Below are 19,685 nucleotides of genomic sequence, written 5' to 3' on the forward strand. Positions count from 1 at the left end.
AAAAAACACATCAGGATATATTTTGGAGTTCTAAACCCACTTTTGATATTTTCCTCGAAATTCATGAAATTTCACTATAGTGTCCCATTAATCAAATTCACCAAAGCTGATAAAAGATTTGCCACAAGCAATATATACAGAACACAGCATTACTACCATAAAACAGAATTTAAGCAATTTAAAAATTAATTTCCCTCTGTAGCAGAATTCAATAATTCAGGGGAATTTCTTGGGATTATGTAGCTTTTTTGAGGTAATATGCATCTGCTTAAAGAACGCGGGATTTCCTCCATTTGTACAATAGGTCAAAACAGCTGTTGTGACCCTTTTCAGTTCTGACAATGTTCTGCAATTAAAATTCAGAACACAGTGTTCAACAATGCCTCAGGGATAACTATGCAGCTGCAGTGGAGAGCAGTACATTTTTAATTCCAAGCCACATGTAGTAGTTCTCATGTCGTTGGCTGTCCTGATTTGAGGATGTCTAGAATTTTGCAATTTGGTGTCAGCAATTTCCTTAGGGATATGCAGATTTTATTTGGCTATTATCTTCTCATACTGCCTGACTAGAACGTACTCTCTCTGTGAGGGAGATATAGAAATATTATCCGGGGCCTGCAGGGATAATTTTCTAACCTGTGCAAATAGTCAACATTATTTTCCCTCACGAGTATGGGTTGCAAGATGACACTTCAGTTCTCCTGGATTCCTAAACGTATTTCCACAGACAGAGCAGGACCTATTTTCACAATTAATTTTCTCGTGCCTTTTATAATGCGACGAGGTTTTAAAGGCATTTCCACATATGGAACATTGGTATGGCCTCCTTTCAGTGTGTTTGATCTCGTGGCTTCGCAGGTTTGGTAATGTCTTGAAAGATTTTTTACAAACAGAACAAGAGAATAGTTTACTTTCAGAGTGCTTTTTCTGATGTTTTGTTCGATCCGAAGATGTTCTAAAAGAATTTCCACAAACGGAACAAAAGAAGGATCTATTCTTAGAGTGTATAATTTGATGTCTTTTGAGGTATGACAAGGTTCTAAAACTATGTCCGCAAAGAGAACACGTGAATGGCTTGTTTGATTTATGTGTATCTTCGTGACTACGCAAATTCGACGAAGTTCTGAACGTACTTCCACAAACAGAACAAACGTACGGCCTCCGATCTGAATGTATCAATAGATGCGTTTTCAAATGACTTGGTTGTGAAAACGTACTACTGCAAACTGTGCAGCCGTGAGGCTTCTCTCCTGTATGAATGACGAGGTGGCGTTTCAGATCACTGTTTCGGTTGAATAACTTATGGCAACTATCGCACGAATATTCGGTCGCTCCAGTCAATATTACGGGATCCTCCACACTAAAATACAAACAGACAAACTCATTACTATTTCCACAAACTATATAACATACCTACTGTAAGTACTAATTCACAGCAATCATCATCATGTTCCACCATAACTTTACCCAAAAAGACATGTTTGACAATTTCCATTGACTACAGACTTGCTTTCTTCAAGACATAATGCCTCATTGGCATTTTAAGTATTGATATTTAACTCTTTCGCTGCGGAAGTCGACTTTTGTCGACTTACTTCCCTATAGCATTCGCTATGGTAATAGACTTTTGTCGATTTTGTACCTTCCTGCTATAGTTTCCACGTGCTTCTTTGATAAGTCGCACTTAATAATACAAACATCTATAGTCTTGTATTTACTATGTACTAAGCATTGTTTGAAAACGTCGTCAATATTGGTCTTATGTTTATTTGTTATCTTTCACCCCCCTGCCTGCGAACATTCCTGCCAGCTGTCTGGACGATAGCAGGCTCCACTCAGCAGCCATGTGCGTGCGGAACTTACTAATGACAGCAAAGAAATCTTCAATCTTTTAGTGGCCAATTCTGATTCAGTCTGTTCAGTAAATTTGGACAATGAAACAAGTGATGATTTGCATAATGATTGTTCGGAAGAAAGAGCCAACGAGGAAGATCTTCATTTTGTATCGGACTGGCAGGATATTAGTGATGACATAAGAATTACAAAAATGAAACTATGTGATACGGCAATTAGTGCTCCTGACTTCAGAAATTTGGTCATAATGGGACTTCTACTAGAGTATCAGCACAGTCAGCCAGCGAAACCAGGAAGACCTTCCGATTACATACCTCAGCCGCGCCTGATGGAGATGCACTTTCTTAGGGAGCAGCAGGAAAAAAGTTACAAACCTAATTGTGTCGTTTTTTTCTGCATTAACAGCAAAATGTTCAAAGCAAGGAAAGGGAAATTGAAAGAGAAAACACACAGTATTTTTGAGTAGGAATTGCCCCAGGAACGCCTACAATGTGTCCAGTTCCATGTTTAGAGATGTATCTTTTTTGTTTGCTATATGCTTTACGTCGCACCGACACAGATAGGTCTTATAGTGACAGTGGGATAAGAAAGGCCTAGGAATGGGAAATGAAGCAGCTGTGGCCTTAAGTAAGGTACAGCCCCAGCATTTGCCTGGTGTGAAAATGTTAACAACAAAAAAACATTTTCAGGGCTGCCAACAGTGGGGTTTGAACCCACTATCTCCCGAATACTGGGTACTGACTGCACTTAAGCGACGACAGCTATCGAGCTCGGTTGAGATGTATAACGGTAATGTGTGTTTCAAGGTCAAATGTCACCACTACTTTGCCAAAGTTGAGTTTAAAATGGTGCAATGGTGTTGAATGTCACTAATCTGTAAAAAAAATAAAGTTTCAGTTCATTTGGAAAATAAAAAAAATTACATTTTTCTGTATGTGTTCTGTTTAAAAATAGTGCAGCAAAAGTTTTTATCAGTCTTTTGCAACTACATTTTGATGAAATAATACAGCATAATACAGCAAGGGATATTAATAACATGTTAGTCGACACTGAGAAAGATCACAGCAGTATGAGATATTGCCAACAGAAACCAGACCAGGCCTGTTCATTCTTATACTTTTTTCTCTCCAATTTACAAACTGGTAAACAATATCTCATTTTCTCCACTCCTGTCATTCAAGTATAAACATTTTCATTTCTACATAGGAGCTATTCACATCTTTCAACAAAACACTGTGATTGTTTCTCAGAGTTCATTTTTCCTTAAGGCCTGATTGGATCATTTACACATATTTCAATTTTTTCCATGCATCTTCTTATTCTTCTTCTTCTTCAAGTGGCAATCATAGTCTCAAACCTGAGGGTAAGTCCTACAAAGCGTCTTTGAGGAGATCTTTGTTTACAGGCAATGAAACTTGGAAAGTTGGTTGGCTGTTATAGAATGCTACTGGTATTGAGGGTCAGGGGGGCAAAGGAAGATTAGGAGGGGCTGGAGGGTTAAATATACTAAGTATATTATGTGATGTGGGTAAAACATTGATATGTTGCTTGCTATTAACATTTATTATTGTATAGAGTATTGATTTCTCATCTCATTTCATTTAGGGCAGGGAATAACATGTAAGTCCAATACGGGATAAGTATACAAAAAAAAATCTACTTGTCTTGTTTCCTTTAAATTTCTTTCTACTTTCCTTCTTATTTATATTTACTTTCTTCTTTTCCTAGACATATTCAGATTCAGATTAACATTACATATTTCCCTGCTATCATTAGTTTTGATGTAACATAATGTTCTGTTTTTCCATCAGGCCTGCTATACATTTCTGATCAAGAAGATTTTAATAATGTATATTAAATACATTTTAAAACTATTTCTCTTGATGTTCCTCAGTTATTTTAAAGATATTAAAAATATACTTTGTGTGAAATTTATTGTTTTATGTGTGAATGAGAAGACTGTTTTTATTAACAGAAAGATAGGACCTGAATTTTCAAATTAGTATTTTAAACACAATGTTTATTTGTTCATTTCTGTTATAATTGGAATCATCTGAAAATTTTATTATTAATAATACGTAGTTGAAGATGAGCCTAATAGACTGAAATATGTTCTTTATAGATTTGTTTTTGTGAATATTAACTGAACTGTACTATATGTTAGTACTGACTTGGCGGACCTTACATATAGACAGAAGAATAAGAATTTTTTTAAGTTTGAAAGATGCTAGTCAAAGCAGATAATCATCACTTTCACGATCACCTTGAAGACAACGACAGCGGAGAGGAGAAATGAACATCCGACACAGATGTCTCTGAAATGGCTGTAAGTACTGATACGTCCCAAGTTGTTTCCTGTTATTAAACTAAAAATTGACTTTCTATTGGATCTCCACTCATTATGGCAGGGATGGCAAACCTATGACATCCATGCCACTTGGTGACACGCAAAAATGGTTTCTGTGGCACACAGCACAACATACTAACATACTGTATTTTCATGTTTTTAACATACTTGTAATAAATAGGTGGAAATTCTAGCAGCATAGCATATTTGAACATTACTGTTGTAATAAAGAAGTATGTCACAATTAATTCTACGGCCATGTTTTTTACACATTTTATTAGGGTGAAGCAAAAATATATCTTATTCTTAAAATTTACCTGTTTTTGAAATGTAATTTTCAGTGATGTTTGCAAAACAAAGTAATGAAATATTCACGTGAATTGATTTATACGTAATGTAATTTAATACCCAAATGAAATCATATGAGGGGGTTCATGATGATTTTAAAGAACAATAACGAATGGCACACTACACAGTAAAACGTAATAAACAAGATGTTAACTGACACACAAGTCGGAAAAGGTTTGCCATCCCTGCATTATGGTGACTCTTACACAGCTAGAATTATGGTGGAAAAGTATGTCCAGGCATATAATATCAATTTAAAGACCAGACATAGTTAACTGGGGAGGGTGCCATCTGCATACAATCAGAATATACCATAATGAAGGCAGATATATCATGATGAATATACTTGACATTTCTAAAATAATTAAAGTAGGAGCTTTGACATTTCTAAAATAATTAAAGTAGGAGCTCAAAAAATAGAGGTGGTAAAGAGTTTCAAGTACCTAGGGGAATCGACTGAATGGGACAACCTTGAAGGGAAAGAAAGCAATGGAAGCAAGAAGGACCAAAATGGAACTAGCTTTCCAGAAAACCAAAACCACATACAATAAGAAAGCCCTCTCTTGGAACACCAATATAAGGCATTATAACACAGTAATTAAGCTGGAGGCACTCTATGAAGCAGAAACATTAGTCATGGGGAGGAAAGGGCAAATGGAGAAATTGGAAGTCAAGGAGAGGAAAATTTTGAGGAAGATCATGGTTCCCAAATTCCAAAATAACAAACAAGTTTTTTATAGAAACTAAGCCCTCTACATAAAGTCGGAGAGACTCTCGGATACCATGAGGAAAAGGAGGATTGATTTCTATGGACACATATTCTGAATGAATCCTGACAGATTAACTAAACAGATCTTTGACTTCTTTTTTTAAAAAGTCTAAACCCAATTAGTTTAAGGAAGTGGAAAAGGATCTGAGAGATCTTAAGATTACCGAACTCATGTTAAAGAATGGTACAGCCAAGACCATGATCAAAGAAAAAACTAAGAGGTTCCAAGTTAAGATCAACACCAGAAAACCGATTCATTTATCAGAGGAGGAAAGTGGTTAGAATGAAGAAATATTGGGAGAAGAAAAGAGCACAAGCATCTAAGAAGTGATTGACCTGATGTACCCCAAAGATGGGTGATTCAAAGTGAAGAAGAAGGCAGATATGTATGTTATACCACAATAACAGCTGGTTTGAGAGCAACCTGACATACCAAAAAAATTGGCAATGTAGAGAAGTGAGGGAGTTAACACGGAAATGCAGGTAAAATGCTAACCATGATTCATTTTGGGTCATATACTGATTCTGATTTAATTTACAAGGCTAGCATGACAATTGGAGCCTACCAAGACCAAATGAACCATACAAATTCCGAGAAGTGTGCGAGAGATCCATATGCCAACTCACCAGTGGTGCTAAACAATGTAGTATACTCGAAAAAAAAAGATTGATACGGTGTCAACCTAGTATTCACTGAAGGGAGACATGATATCCTGGCTGCAAAGACAAAGATTGTTATATGATGTTTTAACCCTTTGGGGTCCAATTGATTTTTTGTCTGCATCCTGCACAGGTCCAATTTGACATTAGGCAAACATGGGAAGGATGTATTCACATAAGTAAAAAGCTGATTTTTTTTACATTAATAATATGATCTGCAAATTTATTTACTATCAGTCAAGTTAACCACATTATGAGCGATACTTTTTCAAAGTATAGTAGTTCCGGAAGCATTTGTTTTGGTGTAGTCCTGGTTTCCCTGGACAGGTCTCAGAAAAAAAATGATGCCTCCTTTCTGCCTCCTTTCGCTTTTCTGTCAGAACACACGGCACAATCCGTGGTTCTTTTGTCCTCACGAGCATCTACGATGTATAGCTTCCCATTCAGTCAAAATTCTTCGTCACAGCTGCTCCGTCGGCCATGTTTACGGGCATTTTTATTCCTAACATCCCAACAAGCCCCATAATAACTCAGTCTCTGAAAGTCTTTTAAGTTTGTTTTCATGTATACTAGCTGAAGATTACCCATACGGTGAGGAAACATGTCCTAGTCTTACTATATTTTGAGTGTACAAACTATTTCTTTCTAGTGGTTTACATCACAGCTGGATTGAAAAGGTCAACCAATATATTTTTCTAAATATTGTTTTTAAAAAAGGGGTTTGATATCCATGAAAGAGAAACGCTGATATTGCTAACACCAAATAGGGAAAATTACTGCATGATGGTCACCAACCTTCTGCAAGGAGACAGCATAGAACAGTGTCCACCAACTGGCTGACGTGTGACGTCGGAGAGCACTGTGACATAAGAGTGCAGAGTGGTCAGGCACTTCAGTCATAGAGTAGGATGAAGGAACTGCCTTGCTTAGTAGTAGGAACATGCTGTGATGTACATAATGGTGCTAGTAATGGTACAGTACGCTACCTAAGCATGGATGAACCGAGCACATCACAGTAGTGCAACAAGCTATTTGTGCCCCCGATCCTTTTATCTTTATGGGAAAATCTATATTTATTTGTTGATAATGATAGGAATGCTACAGCTAAATATTTAGTTTGTAGAAAATAGCTACAGTATGTAAAAGGATATAATTTACTATGCCAGTACAGTTTGTGTCATGCTACAGATTATAATCAGTATTAAGGTGAAGAATGGGTACGTGTAATTTCAGAACTGAAAGATAAATTATATAACCCTGAGGATATGGATGTTGATTCCCATAGGGAACCAGAAATATTTGTCCCGTACGAGTAAATTTATAATACCAATATAAATGGTCCGTCATTGGACATTATAAATTTTCCAGCTAACTCATTCCTGGTTGCCAGCGTTTCACCCCAGTGTGCTAAGTTGGGCTCATCAGTTGGTTCCCTATGGGAATCAACATCTATATTATCTGATGGCCAGGCAGGCATCAATTTTTGGTAATGGGACAAAGTCTCTCACAGTGCACTGGCACTGCCGGTGGCTTCAAGTAGCCTACGCAGTGGCCTCCACGGTATACATTAGCCACGCATTCTGGTAGGTGTGCTATTTATCAACTGATGAGCCTAACTTAGCACACTGGGGTGAAACGCTGACAATCAGGAATGAGTTTGCTGGAAAATTTATAATGTCCAATGACGGACCATTTATATTAGTATTATATAACCCTGTCGAGCATTCGATCAGTGAGACAGCAGTTCGACTGAGCTTTAAAATTTCATATTTAATTACAAAGAAACTTAAACCGTTCGGTCATGGTGAATTCGTGAAAGAACGATTAATTCTAACCAGTGAGAAGTACTGTACTATACCATTAAATTACACAGAAACTTAAACTGTTCAGTGAAGGTGAATTCATAAAGGAATGATTAATTCTAACTGGTGAGGAGTACTGTACTATACCATTAAATTACAAAGAAACTTAAACCGTTCCGTGATGGTGAATTCATGAAGGAATGATTAATTCTAACCGGTGAGGAGTACTGTACTATACCATTACTAGCACCACTATGTACGGCACAGCATGTGTCTACTATAAAGCGAGGCAGTCCCTTCGTCCCATTCTATGACTATAGCGCCTGACCGCTCTGCGCTCTTACAACACACAGGCTCTTCAACGACACACGTCAGCCAGTTGGTAGACATTAGCATAGAAAATAGCACCCTTGACTACGTAAGATGCATGTCTTCCTTTTTTTTTCACAGTGACTACAATATTTCGATCATACTGGATTATACTAAACACTTACTCAAGAGATGAACCTCTGCTGTTGTCACACTCATCAAGGGGTTCTTCCATCTCATCCTAAGGAAAATAAATAATATACAGTTTGAAACAGTCTTATTAGAACACATGGTTATTTTACACTTTATAACACAATAACTCGTACTCATATATTATTTTTGGGCCTTTTTGTCCTGTTCTGATTGTACAGGTATTTAAGGAGTAAAAATATCATTATACACATAATATACAAAACAATGCAGATAGGAACGAAATGTACATTTATATTACAACACTCTTATTTGTACACCACTAATACAAACAACTAAACAAACATTTCCTGTGATACAACAAGAACCTAATATCTAGTGCCATAACCTCTGGCCTTTATCACGGCCTTACAATGTCTTGGAATATAATTTACTAGCCTTTTACAGACAGTGTCTGGCTCCATGGGTAAATCGTTAGCATGCTGGCCTTGGTCACAGGGGTCCCGGGTTCGATTCCCGGCAGGGTTGGGAATTTTAACCTTAATTGGTTAATTTTGCTGGCACGAGGGCTGGATGTATGTGTAGTTTTCATCATCATTTCATCCTCATCACGATGCGCAGGTTGCATATGGGAGTCAAATCGACAGACCTGCATCTGGCAAGTTGAACTTGTCCTCGGACACTCCCGGCACTCAAAGCCACACGCCATTTCATTTTTTTTTTTTTACAGACAGTGGGGTCAGTTTTTTCCCATTCCTCTGCCACAATTTTTTTTAATTGACCTTTAGATTGTATGTGCCTAGAATGAACTCGTTTTTAAAAAAGTGAATCCACAAATGTACAATGGAGTTCAGATATAGTGACTGGGCAGGTGTTTTGAGCTGCTTAGGAACACTCCATATGAGCCATTCTTTGCACACACCAGCAGCTTGTTTAGGATCATTGTCCTGGTGTAATATGTACGAGGGTAGAAATTCCATCTTTTGAGCGCTCTGTTTCACATTTTTCTGCAATACTTCAAGATAGCCCCATTTGTCCATGATTCCATCGATAAGTGCATGATACCAACACCTTTCGAGGATATACACTACTACACTAGAATGGCACCGCCTCCATGTTTCACTGTTGGTGTGGTATTGTTAGGCTCATTTGCAGTACTGCTTTCCTCCATACTCTGCTGTTCCCATCTGGACTGAAAATTTTAATTTTGGTCTCATCAGATCAAATAACTTGGTTCCAGAACTCTGGCTCCTATTTTCATGTGTCTTGGCAAACTTCGTTCGATCAACTCAATTTTTTTTACTACAAATGCCCTCTTTCTTGCTCTTATTTCATGATATCCATACTTCCAAAGTATCCTCTGAACAGTCTGACTGGAAATTTTCTTTCTCAACAGTGATTCTGTTAACTGCTGTCAGATTTCTGGAACACTTATTTTCAGATGTTGCCTCACTTATCTAACAATGAAATGTTCTTGCCTGTCATTTAGTTTCTTCTTTTTAGTTCTTCTTGGCAAATTCTTTGTTGTGCCATTGTACCAAAATGTATTAAGCACATAATTCATAGAGTGCGGTTTGTTTACTTCTCATCCAATTTGTCTAAGGGAATAGCCTTTTAAGCGCTAGGTTAACAATAACTTGTTTCAAATCAGTGCCTAACTCTCTGCCCTTACTCATCGTGTACACAACTTATCAAACAAGGATACTTAATGTCTATACATGCCCCATAGGCCGCACATCTGGCGGTATGCGCACAACGTTTATTTGCGTCCGGAATTTCCTGGTCATTACCTTGCATGTACAAACAAGACTGTTGCAAGCAAATAGGCCACTACACAACATATTGCACTCCCATTCTTTTACAATTATATACCGGAAGCTTTTGGTTGCTAACATCCCGTTCTTAACACCTTGTGCAATAACGTATCCACGTCTCATGCATTGATTATGTGTATATAGATATTATACAGGCGTTGTATATCTGCTACGTGGCGTGTACAAATATAGATGTTATGAACTGTATATATTCAATTAGAACTAATTTAACAGATCATAAGGGAGTGGCCTGAAAGGAAAGGGACCTAGAGGCTGACCAATAAGAAGATGGCTCATTCAAATAAAGCAGGATCTGGAAGGGAGGGCATTAAATAGTTTCTATATATAACTAGGCAGAAATGGAGACTGCTCTCATGTCAGACTTGGGAAACAGGATACTATTGAATGATCATGATGACAACACATATATATTGCAAATGATAACTCTCATGATTGGTCTGTATTGAAACTGACTATAAGCAAAATTATCACAAAAATAATTTCACCACCTATTCAATAATTGCCACGTGTTACGTGGTTAAAATTTACATAATACTACTGTATATAAACTTCTCGGGGACATGTTTCACCCCTTCTTAAGCGCATCATCAGCCTGTAGGCCAACCTTAAGGCCAAATGTCTGCAACCTGGTCTATCCATACATGGTTTACAATGAAAGTTCTATTACACATCAAAGACCTGTTAAAATGAATATGCTAAAATTAAACTATAAAAAGATGCCACATTACACACTATGAGTATTGGGAATTGATGGTATCTTGTACACATGAAAATTAAAACTTTAACATGCTACAATTATACTGTAAAAACATGCCACATTGCACACTATGAGTATCGAGAACTGATGGTATCTTGTACACATGAAAATTTAAAAACTTATTAGTGCTGTTCATTCTAGATTCTAAAAAAGTCCAAAGCTAAAATGGATCCTTTTCTTAATAACTTGCAGACCACTGTCCCAAATGTTCATCTACCTGATTGTAATAAAATCAACGTCAATTAATTATAAACAACAGCTGGATGTTTATTGATAAATTGGATAAGATTGAATGTTATTATAAAAATGTTGTAATTATAAAAATACACAATCGTATTTTTTTCTGTCGCTTGAAGCAGTGTAAAGATTCCCAGTTGAAGCTGCTGCTTAAGTGCAAAATTGTGTTCTTGGCATTTACGAACAGTCATGTGTGAATAATCTTTCTGTTAATATGATTATTAGCCTTAATTAGCCTTATAATTAATTGACATTGATTTTATCATGGTCAGGTACATTGAACATTTGGGTCAAATGTACTCAAGGAAGAGTACACTCTTTATTCGAGTCTGTTGCTATCCCAGTGGTCTGCAATGAACTCTGACTTTCTCAAAGAAACTGATCAACTTAGAAATGAATCAGAATCAACTTGGAAATTGTGCAGATCTATTACATCAATGGGGCAACTTGCAATCACTGGGGTGCGACTGTGGTGCGGCCCAGCAGACCATCTGTATGTAGTGTCGGATGTCTTCTGCAAGGGATGATTTGAAGATCAGAAGGCAACCCCAGCACTTCAATGCATATAAGATCTGAAATTAAAATGAGGACTTTGATCGTGGCACTAAATTAATATGTACCGTTATATGGGAACTTGTCCCTACTCATTCTCATCTTATCCAATCTTGTCACTCCTCTTCTGCTTCCCACAAATTTCATTTCACTTACCCGAGGTTAGAAATATGGTAAAGGAAGAGCCACTGAAGAGCAGGATAGAGACATCTAGACTTAGATGGTACAGACACATGAAGAGAATGACAGAGGAAAGTGTATCCAGGAAGATGCACAAAATGGAGATAACAGGAAAATGACCAAGAGGAAGACCAACATACGGGTGGATAAAAGGAATGGAATAGTGTGTGTGCAGAGAAGAGGAGAGGACTGGGCAAGAGTGAAGAGAGAGAAGTGGTGGGAAGTCAAGAGGAGATGGAGAGGATTATGTTTCAAGCAGACCCAGTCAACAACCAAAAACTGCATACGATAATGATGATGATATATGGCAACTTGTGCCATGGACAGACACACGCATACCAACCACCATCCAAGTCGAACAGCAAATGTTGTAAGGAAAGGGCCACAAGGGATCTGAAAATGGTAGATTCTCCAGATCTTGCAAATTAAATAACTTCATGGTTAGAAAGGGGAGGCAAGGTCAGATGGGAAACCTGAAAGTAAGGAATGTGGCACAAGTCAAGAGGGATCCAGTGGTCACCACTCCACATGAATAAGAAGCAACGCCTAAATTGGGAGTGTCACACAGTCATGAGATTTACTGTTCTTTCATCAACAGTGTAGGAATTAAAAATCAGTTTAACAACATTTAGATGCACTGATATTCTAATATAATTAATGATATGTTAATAGGAAAAATAGTTAAATATATAATAATACTTGGCTGTCCAGTTCCTATTTACACCTGGCAATTAGGTACAGTAACTTACAGAATAAATAGTCTGAAGAATTATGTCTAAAATATACAATGAACTACCTCATGAAATAAAATACATTTCAGCTGTTAATAATTCAAACTTAAACTAAGCAAATTATTGTTTCAGTCCTACCAAGTCTAAAAATATTTATGTAAAATAATATATATTTCTGTAAATTACTAAGTAAAAAGCATGTAAACATTTTATTTTTGTTATTAGTTAGGCTATAATTTAGTTTCCTTCAATTTTATTGTAGTTTTTGTTTAGATTATTATTTGCATTATTGTAGTAGTTTCAATTTTAAATTCCATTGCATTTCACTGATTTGTCACTTATCTTGTATATGTTGAAATTATATCTTTTGAATACCGGGCAAGTTGGCCGTGCGCGTAGAGGCGCGCGGCTGTGAGCTTGCATCCGGGAGATAGTAGGTTCGAATCCCACTATCGGCAGCCCTGAAAATGGTTTTCCGTGGTTTCCCATTTTCACACCAGGCAAATGCTGGGGCTGTACCTTAATTAAGGCCACGGCCGCTACCTTCCAACTCCTAGGCCTTTCCTATCCCATCGTCGCCATAAGACCTATCTGTGTCAGTGCGACGTAAAGCCCCTAGCAAAAAAAAAAAAAAATCTTTTGAATATTATGCATATGTCCTATGTATAGTCTCTTAAAGGGAACTTTGCTCATTGGGGCCGTTCATAAATAAAAAATAAAATATTTAATATCCAAAATGTGCAGGGATCAATCAATGAGAAATCAGATACTTCATCAGAACAATGTTCTTTTACCTTTTTTTTTTCAACTTGCTCTACACTCAGATCAGCAACTGCACAATGTGGATCTTCCTTCTTCACTTGATTGTCAGGTGAGATGACATTTTCTTCCTATAAAGAGAAATGAAATATCTCAGCATTCTGTTACATCTTCACAGCAGCTCCAGAAATGTGACAAAACAGATCCTGAGACAAGCTCCAAATTTTAAAAAATTACCTGTTAATCCCTATAAATTTACAGCTAGTAAAGGCAAACTTAAATATATAATGGTTTGTGCAAACAAAAAAGGTCACATATCAAGGTTCCAGATTACAAAATAATACAGTGAAAGAAATGTCAGGGTGGTTGTCCTCTTAACCAGCTGTGAATATTTTACTCATTTATCAGTAGTCAATCATTTGAGTAATGACGAGTTGACCCATCCAGTGCCTTTGGAAACACTTCTTTAATGGGCAGAGTGAGCTAATACGCCCCAGTACATTCGTAATTAATGATTTCAGGTCATTGTTGAAAGTAGTTCGATTATAGTTTCCATTGGATGGAGACATTAAGCCTTGAACAAGTTTTTGGTGTTAATCTATAGGATTAGGCTATGCGCGATACTGGGGTTCACCCTCTTCCTACCTCATTATCATCATCTGACACCCAGATATGCAGATATCCCATGGGTATTAAGTAGAGAGACCAGCACCAGCTGAACCAAACAAGTCCTTGGACATTCGTAGCAATACAAGCCATACGATAAATCAATAAATAATGGCTCTTCTCAGTAGCTATGACTTCAATATCTTTGTCCTTGACTCCGGAGGCTCAAGAATGAACTACACTTCTGACACAATCTTACTCTCTCTTGATTCTAGTTACTATGGAGTGACAGTTGCCATCTCACTGTTATTGCTCTGAAGAAGATTTTAGTAGCAACGTCAAAATACATCAAGTGATGATTATAACTTGACTTAATATTCCCAAAGTACAATTATGTTATTCAAAGGTTATATAAGTCTAAATTTTAAGATTAACTTTTTTCTTTTGCAATTTACTTTACGTCTTATGGCAATGATGGTATAGAAAAAGCCTAGGAGTGGGAAGGAAGCAGCTGTAGCCTTAATTAAGATACAGCCCCAGCATTTTCCTGGTGTGAAAATGGGAAACCACGGAAAAAATCTTCAGGACTACCAACAGTGGGGTTCAAACCCGCTATCTCCCGGATGCAATATTATTGACCGTTAATCATACCTGTAAGTAAAGTGTCAATGATCGACTTTTTTAACCCTCATAACAAAATCATTCCACTGCAATATTTCAATAACTTGAAAACAGAAAAAGAAATTATGCTGAAAATGTAATACCAAAAGTGTTAACCAGCCAAGGAAAGAAAACTACAATGTCATCTCACATTGTTACTTCAAGTACACATACCTTCTTTACTTTGTCCAAATCAAGCTCTTCCTCAAATGCATAATTCAGAGGTTGTGGATCATTCTTCACCAACACTTGGTTATGAGTTTGAGGGTGGACACTTAGCTCCTGAAAAGAAAAGTAAAACATTCTCTTACTAACCAGAACCCATAACTAAACTTAACACATGTCTGCAGACAGCACTGTGATTGTAAAACTGATAAGGATACAGACATCTCAAATTTCACACACTTGCCACATTATAAAAATAAGAACTGCTCAAACATTTACAGGGAGAAGATAAAATAATGTACTACTTTTACTTCCAGCTAATATTATGAGTGTATCTACACAGAGTGTTCAGAAACACAGGGTACACAAGTGTTAAAGAATAGGTCATACAGATAAATACAAGGGGGGATCAAATATAAATGGAACTTTATTTTTATTTAAATTCATTTATTGAAAAACACAAACCAATTACAATTTATTTTTCCATGTAGGTCCCTGCTTTGGAAATGCATTTGTCCCACCATATGGACAGCTTTTTGATGTCCTCACCATAAAAAGAACAAGGTCGTATCACCAGCCAGTTGTGCACAAAGTCTTCCACACTCTCGTCATCTTCAAATTGTTGCCCTCCTAGAGCTTCTTTAAGTGGTCCAAACAAATGGAAATCACAGGGCGATAAGTCCGGGCTGTAAGGAGGATGATCAAGTGTAGTCCAGTGCACTTGCTGTAGCTTGGAGACAATTTTGGTCAAAAGACAAGGGATGCATCTGGAAGACACTTTACGGAACTGTAGGTTGTTTGAGATGATTGCCTGCCAGCTCCCATAACTGATTCCGACTTGCTCAGCAATTTCTGATACTCTCGCCTGTCCATCGTCATCAATAATGTCATTAACCACACGAATGTTTTCATCTGTAATGCTGGTCCGAGGATGGTGATCGTGCTGCTGATTTTCCACATGTTCTCATTTATATCCTATGATTCTCATCCTTGATTTTTTTATGCCAGGCAAACACATTCGTCCTTGACAATGTTTGATCACCGAACTGTGCAGTCAATCTCTGGCAAATTTCCGCCACTGTAACTCCTTTACGAGCAACACATTTTATAATTATGCATTGTGCAGTGGAGGGGTGCACCTGTTCCTCCTATATTGTGAACATTACTGACAAAATGGTGAGAAATAGCTAACAGCATGCTCTCCCCACTCCTAACAGTCCCACCTAAGCATAGCAGAAGCTCAGGGCCAGACCTACCAACTGTTGATGTTCAGGAACAAAAATCCTGTTTATATTTGATTGACCTTCGTAATTTGATATCTTGGGCTGTTGTCACTTTATCAGCTGCTAAAGTTAGCCAATCAGAGCGCTTTGCGGGCAAATTCAAATGGGCTCCCTGAAGTGGAGTTTTTAAATCCACACGTGGCTTAAGACCGCCTTGACTGCCATGCGGAGATATTTGCGCACGCACGCACGCACACACACACACACACACACACACACACACACACACACACACACACTCTGTAGGTTCCAGCTGAGGCCAGCATATCGTCCTTGTTGTGGCACGATCCTGTCAGGTCCGCGTTCAAATCCCTCCCTTGGTGAAGATGTTTCTTAGATTGGTGCTCTCAAGCCGGTCTTAACCTTAAATGGCGGAAACATTGTATTCCTGTAAGCAGACTGAAAATATGGTAAATTAAAACTCATCCAGAATTATCAAACACTAGTTATAAACATGCAAACGTAAGCAATGTTAACAACTTACCATAAATATTTGATGTGCTCTGTCACAAAGGTGCATAGGATAGTAACAAATTCTTTCATGGCAGCATGTTAGTGCATACAAGGCATAAGAAACATTTCACAAATAAGTTAACACTTATAGTGTCAGGCAAAAATGTAAACGTGAGGTCTAAAAGTGCCAGGCTGTTTCAATGAAAAATGTAGGCTTTCAGAAAAGGGAATGTAACTCCTCTGTTTTTTTAAATATGATAGTGAAGCTTAATGAGGGAGTGCAAAACACAGTCACCTAAATTCAGGATATATTTCAGATCATTATGAAATTTATTTCACACATTACTAATGAATTAAAATAATTTATTCAAGAAAATAAAAGTTGGAGTAAAAATGAACACTAAAAATATCTGCAAGGGTGTCAAAAATCTGAAAATCTAAAATCTAGCATATTGAAAAAATACACCAACAGTGGTAATCACACAGGCGATGACAGTGAAAAAACAGCAGTATACGTAATGATTTGCGAGTCAAATGGTGATCTCTCAGACTTCATGGGCAGTGATTCCAGTTTTGGTGATGAATTAAGTGTCGGTTTCACCTCAGACAATGAATTGCCTATGCGGAATTGGACTCTACATAACCAACTAACAGATAGTGATGATGCTGATAATAATAGTGACTGGGAATAAAGGAATGATGACCAGGACAATTCTGCACAAGCTACACAACAGTTTCTGGACTCATCAGTTTTTTAATTTCCTCCTCTCTTATACCACTCTTCTTACACTTCGATGCCATGGTTTTAGGAGTCGCGCGTAAACAAGTTAAGGAATTTAAAACATTGCTAGAGATTATTGATAGACAGAAAACAAATGAATGTTGTCAGAACATGGTAGCTTTAACTCTCTTTAATGGTCATGCCAAGATTAGACACCATTTTCAGTGTAGAAGCCTCTCAAAGAATAAAGAAACATAACATCTCACAGAGCGACACTGGCACCAAGAGGGTTAATGATTTTGCCAATCAAAGCCCTTGTATCAGATAGTGTTGGAAAAGACCAATCTTTGACTCTACACTGTCTAGTTGGAGGTGTTGCCCATTGTTTTCAATTGTCTCCCTGAATTACTGTTTCCTGGTGAAGTATATCAAAACATTTTGTATAAAAAAATAGTGAAAAGTTCTCTACAGGTTCAGTCACCTTGTCAAAATATAAAGGTAAAATTGGTCCTTGATTAATATTATATATCGGAGTGGTACTTCAAGGTCCTGGGTCTAAGTTAGTCATGTCAGTCAATTTGTCAGCTGTTTCCTTTTCTGTGTCACTTCAGTCGCTCTTACTCTGAGAAGGCTCACTACTTGAATTTTCATTTTTGGATCTTCAAATGAAAAATGGCTTTCATCTACACATGTATAGTCTTCAACTGAAGCAATCACTTACTCAATGACTCTCTTCACATCAAATATGTTGCAAAATAAATCAATAAATCGCAAAGTGTCCATCTCAAAATTTACGGTAAGTGCTTGATTAAACATGATAGCCTCTCATATCTTGTAAAAAGCTAGCAGGAATAATGCACTCCATTTGAGTATTCCCATTTCAGCCAGACCTACAAGTGTTGTTTGCTGTCATCTATTGAGTTTTTTAGTACTACACACGCTGACAACACTGGATCTCTCTCCATTTAATATATTAAATTCTGCTTGCAGACAACCTCCAAAAGTTAAGCCATGTGCAGATTTAGCTATAGCGCCTTGTAATGAACATTTGAATTTGCCCATGAAGCAATCTGATTGGCTGATAAAATGACAACAGCACACAATACTGAATGATTTTTTTCAGATTATTTATCAGTATGACCTACCCTCTAATGCTTATATACCTCGTTCACATTATTTCCAATCACCCTTTATAGAAACATGCATCATAAGCAGTGATTATCTTTTAACAAGGTCCTGAATACTGCTGCTGTTGTCTGGAACTTCATGATTGTCACTATTTACAGTTATACTTCTCTGTGGTATAGGCCTGTAAGTGTACCACTGGCTGTGTAGTGCTGTAAAGTTCATTGCTTTATGCCTGGCTTCCTCATTTAGTGTAATTCACATGAGATATATAATCTTCTTCATAGTTCCATTGTATATGGGCTGTATGTAAATGATTAAAGAACTGACCTTGATGTACCAAGAGATCACCACTCAGTTTAAAGGCCTGATATTTACAGCCTGTTGTACATGATCAAAGTTCAGTCAAATTTGAGACTTCACAAGACTTCACAACAATTTTCATTACTTTACGAGTTTATTGTCAAATTGCTAGCAATAATTTAGAAGTCTTCAAAGGGAATTAGAACATATTCTAATCGATCAAAGAATTGCAAAATCTTTGACAGTATTGTCCAATGGAGTCCGAGTATTAACGGTCCCCGTTGGGCATGCTGGGATTGTTGGGAATCGAAACAACAAAAACAGCTTTGTGTTCATGATCAAGGGATGTTGTGAGTGTATTAATTGCTAAGTATGTGGCACATCCCTGTGCAATGTACAAGGAAGTTGCAAGGGAAATATCTTGAGGAAGATGCAAGGGAAATATCTTGAGGAAATTTCAAAAGAAATCCCTTGAAAAATTCTAAAGCTTTTATATTTATTACTGCATGGTAACCTACAAGAAAAACTGTCACCAATCTTTGATTTATATCGATCTTCACATATTATTATTATTATTATTATTATTATTATTATTATTATTATTATTATTATTATTATGGAATTCCTAATATGTTTTCATGTAATATGATATGAATTTATGTTACATTGCTATAGTTTTTATTCAGTTCATGTGAGTATAACATAACTTCAGCAAATGCCGTTATGGCATACATTTATTGAAAAAATGAAGTTGAAGAAAACAACATTAATATCTTCCCCATGTAAATGATAGTTTATTATGCATTTTTCTTCTTTTTAAGAATATATCCCACTGCAAGCCCAAGACCCATACCTACTCTTTCCCTTTCCACCAAGTTAAACTATCAGATCTTGCCAAATCTTCAAAGCTTATCAAACTTTCAGCAAAGATGAACAGTCTTTGACAAGATTTGACAACTTTTCTTGTGAATTATTGAATTGAAAGAAAAATTTGATGATGTACAATGGGCATAAATGATGCGTGGTAATGCATCAAATCCTACTGCCGTTCTCCTTGGCTTTCTTCACTGGAGCCACTA

General features: G+C 37.0%; 1 protein-coding gene across 1 annotated transcript in view; it reads right to left on the bottom strand.

Moving 5' to 3' along the window:
* Positions 1 to 19,685, bottom strand: part of LOC136885100 (zinc finger protein 676) — a 33,869-nt gene that overhangs the window by 6,164 nt on the left and 8,020 nt on the right. Inside the window, exons 4-7 of the mRNA XM_068230071.1 lie at positions 14,731 to 14,838; positions 13,326 to 13,421; positions 8,275 to 8,330; positions 1,218 to 1,360 (exon numbers count right to left, since the gene is read on the bottom strand). Coding sequence (XP_068086172.1) covers positions 1,218 to 1,360; positions 8,275 to 8,330; positions 13,326 to 13,421; positions 14,731 to 14,838 — 403 coding nt within the window. The remainder of the gene's footprint in view (positions 1 to 1,217; positions 1,361 to 8,274; positions 8,331 to 13,325; positions 13,422 to 14,730; positions 14,839 to 19,685) is intronic.

The sequence above is a fragment of the Anabrus simplex genome, chromosome 13 (assembly GCF_040414725.1).
Source record: "Anabrus simplex isolate iqAnaSimp1 chromosome 13, ASM4041472v1, whole genome shotgun sequence".
Taxonomy (NCBI): Eukaryota; Metazoa; Arthropoda; class Insecta; order Orthoptera; family Tettigoniidae; genus Anabrus; species Anabrus simplex.